Raw genomic sequence first — 12,500 nt, 5'->3', positions numbered from 1 at the left:
CTTCCCAAACAGACCAGGAATGTTGGTCTGACTCCACTCTTCCCAAACAGACCAGGAACGCTGGTCTGACTCCGCTCTTCCCAAACAGACCAGGAATGTTGGTCTGACTCCACTCTTCCCAAACAGACCAGGAACGCTGGTCTGACTCCGCTCTTCCCAAACAGACCAGGAACGCTGGTCTGACTCCACTCTTCCTGACCGGAGCAGGAACGCTGGTCTGACTCCACTCTTCCTGACCGGAGCAGGAACGCTGGTCTGACTCCACTCTTCCCGACCGGAGCAGGAACGCTGGTCTGACTCCGCTCTTCCTGTGCCGGCCCCTCGCTGGGCTAGCTCATTAGCATTAGCGCATGATGTATATGTTAATGGCGGCTGTGCTGGAGAGCGTATTTCTGTTCTTATTCCACATTAATGAGGGAGCCGCGCTGACTAGGGCAGATAATCTGTGACACCGCATACCAATAAGACCCAGAGTGCCGTGGCCATACAGCCAGACAGTCTCACAGAAAAATAACAATAATCATCATTTCTAACCCACCCTGTAATGAGTCATTAAAGCAGTGGTGAATCTGCAGTGCGGACATGGAAGCACGGATGAGCCAGTGGTCCGGTGGGTTATTTACAGTGGGGGGGGTGAGGTTTGGATGAGTGGGTCGCCTCTCTAAATTCTAAATTGTGTACGCCCAAATTCTGATTGTGATCTGATTATAACTGATTATTCTGCTTTAATTCTCTAAGCACTTGTACAGCGCAGTTTTTCTCCAGTGCTCCCGTGCAGCCCTGTCTCAGACGGCCGTAAAAAAGGTCTCCACCGTGGGTATGTGTGCAGTGTGAGCCTGTCCATATGGCTGTGTCATAAACGTCACCTCAGATGTACGATTTGGCTAATTAAATAATTAATTAAGCAGGAGTTGGCAGGAAATCCCGAATCGGTCGTTGCCCTCTTTGTGTACCTCCGGTCCGCATGGTGTTTTTATTAGTGTTTCTGATGGACCACTGGCTCCAGAACCATGAGGACACGAGGAAGAAGAGGAACAAGAAGAAGAAGATGAAGAATAAGAAGAAATTGATGTTATTATATTATTATGAAGGGATGAAGTGTGATGTAAATCAGCTGTGGGAATTATTGAGCCTGAAGTAATTATTGATTTTTTAAGTATGATTTGTGCATATTGTTTGAGTGTTCTCTTTTCCCCCTTTTCACTGGCTGTAATGTTTGTGTGCCATTAAAACCGTTCGGAGGTAATCTGACTGTTAGGATGTAGAGGGATGTAGAAAGCGGACTTCACTTAAGAGTCTGGACTCAAGTCCTCGGTCTTTGAAACAAGCACACACTTGTCACTTGGGTGGTAACCTAGAGATACATAAAATGTACCCCTAGCCAGCAATACATAATTTATTTGTACCATTTGTGAGAATGTACTTATTAATGTTATTGTGCAGGGTACGTTTGGGAAATTTAAACAACAGAAATGTACCTCCACTGTACCTTAATTATTGTCTCCCAACTAAACCGAGTTTATTTTTGTACCTCGTGTGCTTGCTATTTCGGGGGTTCCGGTCTGGTTTGTGCCCCTCTGCTGCTCTGTGACGGTCTTCTGTAAATGCACTATGAAAATTAAATTGAATTTATTTGTGAGTGCACGTTAGCCCGTTAGCACGTTAGCCGACCTGCTGCTGCAGCCATGATAGCCGGAGGCTCTTTCTCACGGTGTCTCAGAGTGCTTTGTGTTTCCTACTGCAGTAATGTGTGAGTCCGAGGTGTGAAAACACTGTGTTAATGCTTCACTTTCACTGGTCGTGACCTTTATCGATTCTGTTTCATTCTCATTTTAGGGAATAAAAAAACCCCTAAAAAACACACAAAATAAATAAAAAATCTGACTTTACTCTTTGCCTTTTAGGGATCTGGAGGAGACGTTATCCACAGACTACGGCGCCGATAAAGAATTCATGTACCTGCTGAGTCTCTGTGTGGAGCTGGCGGTGTATGAGTGAGTAAGGGCTGGCTATATTTCTCTCTCTCCGTCTCTCATTCTCTCCTCCCCCCCTCTCTCTCTGTCTCTCTCAAACTCAGATTCAATTACAGAATGCTTTAATGTCTCTTTCTCTTTCTCTGTCTCTGTCTCTGTCTCTTTCTCTTTCTCTGTCTCTTTCTCTGTCTCTCTCCATCTCCCCTCCCCTTCTCTCTCTCTCTCTCTGCCCCCCCCCAAAAAAACCGATTGATAGCACGTACAGTAACCTGAGTGGTGGCAGTCTGAGTGGTAGAAGTCACAAGGTGTCACGGTTTTGTCAGGAAACCGCCATCGCCATGCAGTGTCACCTGCCTGTCGGTCCTCACACTCAATTAGCTGCCCTCTGCAAGCTGCACAGCGCCCCCACACTGTCTGGAGGAGAATTACATCAGCCATGTCACATTGTAAACACATACACACACACATACGCGAGACACATACACACACACACAGACACACAGAAGAGAGGGACATACACACACAGAAGAGAGACATATACACACACATACACAGACATACACAGACACAAGAGAGAGACGCACACACACACAGACATCACATCTCAATGCTTAGAAGAGAGAAAGCACATCGGCAGAAGTGTGTTTGCACCAGCAGAATGATCCAGTGGCAGGGCTTTACCTAGCGCGCTTTGGTTAGCCCTTTAATAGGCTCAGTGCATAGATCTCAGTAATCCCTAATTGGGTGTTCAATCAATTCTCCAGCTGGCGGAACAACAAATGAATCTTAATTAAAGCCAATGCTAATTGACATTGCTAATTGGCTAAAGGGCACGTCTGAGATTGTTTATCGTGTGCGCGGCGCGGCGGCCGTGTGGCGCGTTTCTGGTGAACCGACCGGATTTACGGCGACACGCGGGGATCAATGCAGCCAAATCTGAGAGACATCGGCGTGCAGGAAGTGGGTCTGGAGAGGGGCGACATCACTTCCCCTCCCGCTGCTTTCTGTTTTCATTTGCTGCAGCCGCTGGAGTGCCGTGTGCCTGTGGGCGGGTTTAATATTGAGAGACGGACACCCCGCGATGACTCGCATCTTCCCCGTCAGTGCACAGATAGGTTTCCGGCCTCTCCGTGACCCTCGCTAATCTGTGTTCATACGTTTTTATAACCCGCGCATTCGTGCGCTGCTTTATTTTTTTATTTTTTTATTTGCGGGGCGTTATCTAGACGCGAAATAAATGTGTGTTCTCATCAGCCGACTCGATTCGAAACCCTGCGGTGAAACAATTAGATGCTGCCATTCAGGTGTTTGTGCGTGCGCGTGAAGCAAATGTACGGCTCGTTTTTTGTTTATATTACCCTGAAAAAAAAGAAATAGTGTTTATGTTTTGATGACGGTGATACGGAATAGTCATATTGCACCCCAAGGTGATCGCTATGAAGGAACTGTCAGCTTCAAACATTATCAGCATCTCTCCATATTACCGTGAATACAATAGATGCTGTGCGTAGGCTCTGTGTCTGTCTCTAATTGAATCCAGTAAGCCAGGTGCCAGGTGTGTGAGCTGGTACTTCTCCCACAAACTCCCACAGACTCCAAGGTTGTCGGTTTTGCGTGATTTTTTTAAACAAGAATTAAAAAGTACAAAACAAAAGAGAAAATGCGTCCAACTTAAGCGTGTCTGTGTGGCTGAAATCTGGAAGCTTTCCCCACTCCCAACCAAACTACAAACCCCACCCCCAACCAAACTACAAACCCCACCCCCAACCAAACTACAAACCCCACCACCAACCAAACTACAAACCCCACCCCCAACAAAACTACAAACCCCACCATCTCCCATTCATAACGGTGTAACCTCGGAACCAAGGAATTTCAAAATAAAAGTCTGAACAAACTCAATCATAAGTTTTACTCAACTAATCACAGACTCTCAAAAACATAAATCCTTGTTTTTCCATTCTCTCCACCTCACAAGCAAAAGGAGGCTTGAGGCAACAACAGGAGTTTCTGCTTTTGTATTACAGTTGGTAGTGTCCGTTGCCAAAGTACTCTTAATTCCCCTGAATTAAATTCCTTGTTGTCCTCATGTTGGGAAGCTTTGGCTTCAGTAGAGAGCTAACGGGTCTTTGAGTGGTTAGGATATGGAGCTCTGGTTTATACAAGCCAGATTTGGGATGTTCTCTTCCGGGGGGGGGGAGATTTTTATCCAGATTTGAGTTTTCACGGATTATCCTGACTCAGCTAACTTTCTGTATGGGCTGCCTGTGAGTCACTCATCGCTTACCCTGCAGTGAGACATTTCCTCCAGGGATACAAAACAGTCTTCAGCTGTCATTCTCATGCTCGTCAGGAAAGTTCACTGAAATGCCAGATCTCATAGATAATTTGGCTAATTAAGATAATTCTGGAAAGAAATCCAGAAACCCCCCCCCAATCCCATTTGAAACATGGACTCTAGAATACATTTTTTAAAATGTTTTAAGTTGCTTGGTGTGATGGGGAAGGCTGTTCTGCTGTTTGCTGTGGATGGCTGTACAGACACAGAAAGCCGCTGTTTAGGATTCAGGCAGCGGAGGGACTGGGATCTCTAGCGCTGTACAGGGACTCCTCAAGCCACAGAACATAATCTATCTGTACCCGCTGACTTCTTAATCATCAGCACAAACCTTATATAACATCCTCCTCCCCTGTGTTCGCATCTCTTCTTCTTAGTCTCTCTCTCCCTCCCTCCCTCCCCCTCTCACTCCCCCTCTCTGTGTGTCTCTCTCTTCCCCCCTCTCCCTCCCTCTCTCTCTTTCCTTCCCCCCACTCTCCCCCCTCTCTCTCTCCCCCCCGCTTTCTCCCCCCCTCTCTCTCTCTCTCCATCCCTCCCTCCCTCCCTCTCCCTCCCTCCCCCTCTCTCTCCCTCCCTCCATCCCTCTCTCTCTCTCTCTGTGCTGCAGACAGTGGTGCCTACAGCTGACAGATACAGCCATGGGAGCAGTGTTCTGTGCAGGCTGTCTTTAATATTAGTAATAGTGCTATTAAACAATATTTAAATTGATGTATCTCAGCTGCTCCTGGTGTGTGAATAGCAGATCTGGGGGCTCTGTGGCAGCTCTGGGATGGGGGTTGGGCGGGTACAGTGGAGGGGGATGTTTCTGTGGTGTATGTGGCGGCTACAAAAACAGTATACCGCCAGAACAGCCGTAGCAAAAGGCGCGAGGATACGGCTGATTTTTCACCACCTCAAGCACCAAACCGATGTAACACATTACATTACAGTCATTTAGCAGACGCTCTTATCCAGAGCGACGTACAATAAAGTGCAAATCAGAACCAGGGACGAGTGCACTGAAGACCCCAGCGGAAAGTACCGATCCAAAGTCCCAAAGCGCAACACCAGCACAGTGTGGCTGAATCAAAGTCAAAGTACCACAGAAATGATTTCAGTCAACCAAATTGTAGCAAAACACAAACAGAATTACGTCACCTATCGGGACAGGCAAACAAGGACACAACTTGTACCCTTACCATGCTAATAAAGCTTATTTGAGTTTTAATTTGAAGTACAGTACATGTCTGGGACCTGGAAAGTTGGTGATTCATGTCCCGGTGTAGCCATCATAAGATCCATGCAGCTGTTGCGATCTTGAGCAAGCTGGAGCAAGGCCCTTAACCCCACGTTGCTCCAGGGGGAATGGTCCCCTGCTTAGTCTAATCAACTGTAAGTCGCTTTGGATAAAAGTGTCAGCTAAATAGCTGTAATGTAATGTTAATACATTGTAAATAAGTATATACAACGTATGTAAGTATAATTGAGATCGGATTCTGTGCTGAAACAGTTAAAGAGTCAGGTGCTTTGCTTTCACCTTTTAATTAATTTCATTTAGAATCACCTAGCAATTTAAAAAGTGTGAACAATGTAACACGTTTAATAAAAGTTCGTTCCCCCCAGGCCCTGGCTCTAAACACGATGTGAAAATGTGCAAAACGTTAACAGAAAAAGAACTAGACAAATTGACCAAAAAAAAAAAAAAGTGAAAGCGTTAGCAGAAAAAGAACCGAACAAATCGCTCAAATTAAAACTTCTATCATCCTCTGAGAAACTGATGCGGTTTTAGAGGAAAAGAAGAATAATTAACGTGGTAAATGAGGCGTGAGCCTCTACAGGAAATCGCCATTTTGTCTAATAGCAGGGTTTCGGCCATTTTAGTCCCTCTTTTGCTTAAAACTGCCTATAAACAAGCCCCGGTGACTCTGGGAAATGTAGTTTTTGTGCGGAACAGGCAGTGACAGTTTGTGTAGGCCTGTTGTTGTGCCGCGCATTCCCGTGTGAGGCTGGGATGAAGGGGCGATGTAATGCACCGGGCTGTCGAGTGAAGTTTCGGTGGTGTCGCCTCTTGTGCGTCCTCGCGCCTGAGTGATGTGTGTGACCCCGCCGAGGCTCCTGGGAAGGTTTTCACGCTTTCGTCTCTCGACGGCGGGGCTGTTGTGCTGATCCGCAGGACTCCCTCCGCTGTCTACTTCAGACGGAGGCATCGGGGGGAAGGTGATGCCTGTCTGAGGAAAAGTTATTTTCTGGGTAGCAGCCAGAGACGGGTTTTTTTTTTCCGGAAGGTTCTCTGAGGCCAGTGTGAACTGAGGTTCATCCACAGAGACACATTAGTGTTGATGCTGTACTTATTAAGGGGTTTGGTTGGGTTGGTCCGTAAGCCTGTAAGCCAAGAGTGTGCTAACTTATCGGAAAAGGGCCGGTGTGGGTGCGGTTTTTTGTTGTAGCCCAGCACAGGTACCTGATTCAACTAATTAAAGGTACAATAGGTAAGATTATTGTGTTAAAACATTGTTACACGACCATTGTAAATCCGTTCCTATCATTGAAAAAGGCTCACTGACATGTTGACTCACCCTCTGCCTGTGTTTATAGTCCTTAAATTTGGGTTTCAAAATATGCAGTTGACAGCCCGGCACTCTGTACCAAAACATCGTATAGCTGTTCAATAATTCAAGCTCATTGGTTGAAAATTGTTTTCAATTGCCACAGCCAATGGCGTTTCAGCGTCAGCGCATTCGCAGAGAAGGGGGAGGGATAAACAGTGTTGCCGTTTCAGCGTGTTTGTTGCTGTAATTCCTCTCGAGGCCGTTAGAAGTGATAGAATCACAGTCTTCAATCGAGACCTTGTCAAGTCAAGTGTCTTGGCGCTGGCCTAGAATAGGAACCTGCCCCCACACTGGCCCGTTTCGGGTCGACAGACTTCAGGAATCCTTGAGAACAGGGCTGATGACTGGGCGTCCTGGCACTTTAAGGGTGTGCTGATAACCGTGATGATGGAGAGAATATCACATGTTTAATTTGTTTTCTGTATCCGAGCGCCGGATACTTATGCAGGCCCATGTCTCAGCTGACTTCCTCTCTGTCACACTCAGTCGCTTTTCAAATTATGATAGATGTGGCAGGGACAATGTAGTTAAATTAATGCATGAAATTCAGCATTAGTCTTAATGAGTTACTCATGCAATTAATTAACTTCAAAGGTCGCTTTCGCTGGATTGTGGGAATGAAATCGCGTTACCTGACCGCGGTTCTTTCCGCCCGCCCTTATCGCTCAGTGCTGAGGGTTTTTTTTTTTTTTTCGATGAGGGGCAGCGTTTCTGAGCCCTCCCCCCCACCCCCCAAAAAAAAAATCAAATCATAGTCCCCAAAGTTTCAAGTCACGTCCCTGGTACTAATGCTGCAAATTGAAAAGAGGAAATGTGAGAGATAGCGAGTTTGTTGTTGTTTATCCGCTACTTTGTTCATTCTCCCTGAGGCGCCATTACGCATTCTAATGGGAAAATCACTCCTCTCCGTCTCCTCTCCTGACTGCCGCCTCCTTTTTTCGGGATTATCTTTTTTTGTTCTCGGCTCTCTCCGGGCCGCGAATACCCTCCGGAACTTTCCGCCGCCCGCCTTCGCACAGGGGTTTCTCGGCGGTTCTGCAGGGGCTGTGAGTGTCCTTGTCGGAGTGTCTGAACTGCACCGCCGACAACACCGATTGTGCCCGTCATCTGCGTGTTGAAGAAGGCGGCAGAGTCGATGGACAGATAGATCATTACATTTATATGGCGCTTTTCTGGACACCCAAAGCACTTTTTACGGTGATGACCACCACCAGTGTGTAGCACCCACCTGGGTGAAACACGGCGGCCATTTTGTGTCAGAACGGTCGCCACACGCCAGCTGAGGTGGAGAGGGAGAGAACAGTGTTTTTACCAGTTGAATCAGGGGGGAATTTTGGTGGCAGGTTGAAACAGCCAGGTTGGGAATTTAGCCAGAACTGATATGACTTGCAAATGAATACTCGCAAATAGCGCTGCTGACTTGCCTGTCACACTGGCATAGCGTGGCGTAGCCCTGTCGTAACAGGTCAGTACAGCTTGTGCCAGATACTGTCAGCGTGCAGATACTGAACTCCATTCCAGGGTCAAATACGTAATTGTTTAGGATTAAAATACTTTTCTGCACTTTACTGAGCTTGTCTGGCGTATTGGAACCTCTGAAATACCAAAAGTGCAAACCCCACCGTGCCTTCGTTTGGCTCAGTTGCACCAGGCAAGATCAGTCGAGAACAGAAAAGTATTTCAATCCAACACAGTTACGTAATCGACCCAGGTCTGCTGAACATGGTCATAATGTACACAGCATTATAACTACAAAGCGTTTTTTCTTAAAAAAAACAAAAAACATTTTGTATGCATTATGATATTGTTGTAACGTGTTGTCAGTTGTAATACACTCTTATTGCTTGTTATAACAGGTGTTCGTCATGTGTATGATGTGTTATGAAGGCATATACTGTATGTATTTATGGTATACCACACTAAGTGTCTGAACATAGCTCAATAGCTGGTGAATCACCAATTGCGATGTTCTAGGACTAGTTCAAGAATTTAAGTTCATGTTCCAAAAGCCATGCATGCAACATTGGGTTTGTTTTTGGCACTGTGTGCTTTTGGCCTAATCCCGTCCCATTGTGATTTCAAATGAAATTGCTTCACTGAAATCATGTGGGAAGTTTAATTATCACTCGTGTTTTTTTTTACAGAAGGTTCTGCAGCCGGCAATCAAAAAAGTGTGTGCACATCGGCGTTAAGAAATTTTTATTTTTATTTTTTTTGAGGGAAAAGAGTGTAAAGGCAGGCTCATTAACTTCTCTTCCGCCGTTAATTTTCCGTGCCTTCCTCTGTGTTACACAACAGATGTGTGTCTGTGCTGCAGAGCCTGAGGTTTAGCCTGTGAATGTGTGGGAGTCTATTGATTGCATCAAATGTTGTAAAAAGCTGGATATATAGACAGCTACAGAACTGCCTGCATGATTTCAGATATTAATATTCAAAACCTACGATTTAACTTTCCACCTCCGCTCTCTGTCTCCAATTCACCGTAGTTCCTAAAACAACAAACAAGTCGTGTTGTCTTTTGTATTCACTATTCATATTGTTTTGTGTTGGGCAGCCCTGCTCTAGCCTTTGAGCGAGTTTTGCTTTGTTAGGGTTGGAGTGAAAACCTACAGGATGGTGGATATACAGGAACTGAGTTGGGCAGCCCTGCTCTAGCTGTTGAATGAGGTGTGCTTTGTTAGGGTTGGAGTGAAAACCTACAGGATGGTAGATCTCCAGGAACAGGATTGGACAGCCCTGCTCTAGCTGTTGAATGAGGTGTGCTTTGTTAGGGCTGGAGTGAAAACGTACTGGGCAGAAGATCTCCTGGAACTGGGGTGGCTACCACTACCATAGAGGAACCCTTTTTAGTTCTTTATGGAATGCATAGGTGTGAAGTGTGAAAGCTCCCATTTTGAACCATTTTGCCTGACAAAGAACTTTTTAACTAGATAGGGTTCTTCTATGGAATCTGAGGGTTTTTTCTACAGTGTGTGCGTTCTGGGATTTCATCGTATATATTTGTCTAACGTTGTGCATACCCTCTCCCTCTCTGCAGCCAATGAAAGACAGAATCAGTCACAGAATGAATTACAGGGGGAAAGCAGACTCACTGAGGGCGCTCGTTTGAGCGAACAGTCGAAAGCTATTTGCGTCTTTGGATATTTTTATAGGTCTCAGAGCCAGTTGGGAAAAAGATGCTTTGGTTTTTTTTTTTGGTTTTTTTTCCTCTCTTGTATTTTTATGTCTGCAGGCTGGAGTAGCTTTGTTGTTGTTGTTGTTGTTGTTGTTGTTGTACTCTCTGTTTTGTTTCCCATTGGACGAAAAGCAGGACAGTCCCTTTAATTTGTGTCGGGGATTCTGAGCGGGTAGACTGTCTTTACATCATTATGATCACCGATGCAGTCAGAACCGTGTCCCCACCCCACCCCACCCCACCCCACCCAACCTCACCCCAGATTAAGCCGCAGCACGGATGCGTCTCCCAGGCAGAACCGAGGCGCACTGTCGCTGAACGCAGCCCCACAATCAGAGCAGAATGGCATTGATTCTGTGTCATCAGGCCCTGCATTCTGCTCCCGTCGAATGGCAGCACAGCCAGGGCAGAGCTGGCCTACTTCGAGCGCAGCGCGATTTAAATCTCCTCTGAGGTGAACTGTCTCTGGAGCGGGGCCGGTTGGTTCATGTAAAGTATCCTGTCCCGTCCAATAGAAATCATTCAGCAGCACTTTCACTGAGTCAAACTCAGTGCCTTAGGTATTAACAAGTAATGGTGTTTGGATCAACTGGCTGAGTTCGGATGGCAAAATGGCACTTCTATGATCAGTTGCAACGTCATAAATAAGGGTTCCACGAGGAACCCTGTGATTCCATTGACATACCCTGTCTAGCTAAAGGGTTCTTTGTCAGGCAAAATGGTTAATTGTCTGGGAGCTTTCACACTTCACATTTGTGATAGAGGGTTCCATAAATAACTAAAAAGGGTTCCCCCATGGAGACAAGCCAAAGAACCCTATCAGAACCCTTTCTTTCTGAGAGTGGACAACGTGACTTACAATTGTAATGTTTTACAGGTTTGCCCAGACGTGTAAATGTGATGTTATACTGGAGTGTGTGTTAATTTCTGCAGATTTCACGCGTGTGAAAAAATGGGGGACCCTTGTCTTAGGTCACCCCAGGTTTAGCCTCCGTACAATTTTTAGAGTACACTGGAGAGCTTTCAGATTCAAAACGGAAGCTTCACTCTCGTGAATTCTCCAGGTATTGTTGTTTCTAATTCATTCCTATTAAAGGTACGCTACGCAGGAAGAAAAAAGCTCTCAAAATATCGTGTCAGGCCAATCGTCCTACATTTAAAAGTATTACGCTCTAATCCTGTTTGAGGATTGAAGCTGAGTATTTAATTACTGTAATTAATGGAAAAAAATAGATTTAGTCAGACCCATTAAAATTTGCATCTCGGCATTTCTCCAGTTACAGAAGGTTAGCATTAGCATAATGGGTCTCCTTATGGTGCAAAACAATGGGAACATATTCTCACTCTGTTCTGTAATGAAAACGGTGAGTGATGATTATCGCGGATGAACATTTGCCCTCACTGTGCTGGTATACCTTTTCTTCTTATTTTAATTGTAACTGACTCATGAGTGCGTCAAACGAGGACTTAATTTTATTCCGTTAATAAAGAAGACTGCGTTGACTTTGTTTTATATCAGACGACTGGCACCACTGTCTAATACACAGGGCTCTGATTTGGGGGATTAGGGGGAGGAAGTTGCTGTTTACAAATATGTTTAAGGTTTCCAACCATTGGGGTTAAGATGGTATGATGGCTTTTATAAATCCCCATTATCTCTAAAACTACCAATCCACCAAGACAATGGGCTCCTGAATTATTGGCACCGCAGACTGCCAACAAAAAATGTTGATGTTTCGATGTTTGACCTCAAAACCGAGATGCATAAAATATGATGGTGGGTGTTTTGGGGCTGTTTTAATTCCAGAGGTCCAGGGGCACTGCTTAAGATGATATGATGTGTTTTATCTCTAAAACTACCAATCCAATTATACTGTAGAGTGTGTTGGGTCCCCTATAGATCCAGGGTTTTAAGAGGGGAGAGAGGCCGTTCTTCCTTTGGATTTTATTTGACTTTATTCAGGCCGGGGGAAGGCAGAGGGGAACACAGGTAGACAGGATTAGACTGCAGAGGGTCATGTGACCAGGCCCTGGTCCCCGCGGGGGAGATTTGGGTAGAGACTGGAGGCTGAAGCGCACTCTCCCCACAACACGCACAGCCTGACCCAGAGGCCACAGTAAAGGTGTCTTCATTGCCTTGCACAATCCTTCAGTCTCATTAGTGCATTCGGCCATTTTGTGCCGTTCAATTCATCACTTTAATTTGAAGGCGGCCGGAGCAATTGGGAGGTGCTTTATTGCTGTTTTTGTGGCCCTGGAATTTAACGCTGATATTTTACCATTTTTACTGCTCTCGTGGCTAATGTGTGGAAAACAGCCGGGTGTTGATTCAGCAGGAGTGGATCTGCCGTGCCTTATGAACTGGAGTGTGTGTGGTGTGTGGTGTGTGTGTGTGTGTGTCTGTGTGTGTGTGAGTGTGCGTGAGT

The 12,500-nt window shown here is 45.8% G+C and overlaps 1 protein-coding gene across 3 annotated transcripts in view; it reads left to right on the top strand.

The window, feature by feature from the left end:
• LOC133135385 (glucosidase 2 subunit beta-like) overlaps positions 1 to 12,500 on the top strand; it is a 133,708-nt gene that overhangs the window by 85,160 nt on the left and 36,048 nt on the right. For all 3 annotated transcript variants that reach the window (XM_061252345.1, XM_061252347.1, XM_061252346.1), the window contains one exon: positions 1,905 to 1,994. In XM_061252345.1, the coding sequence (XP_061108329.1) occupies positions 1,905 to 1,994 (90 nt within the window). The remainder of the gene's footprint in view (positions 1 to 1,904; positions 1,995 to 12,500) is intronic.

This window comes from Conger conger, chromosome 8 (assembly GCF_963514075.1).
Source record: "Conger conger chromosome 8, fConCon1.1, whole genome shotgun sequence".
Taxonomy (NCBI): Eukaryota; Metazoa; Chordata; class Actinopteri; order Anguilliformes; family Congridae; genus Conger; species Conger conger.
This window is presented reverse-complemented; position numbering and strand designations above follow the sequence as displayed.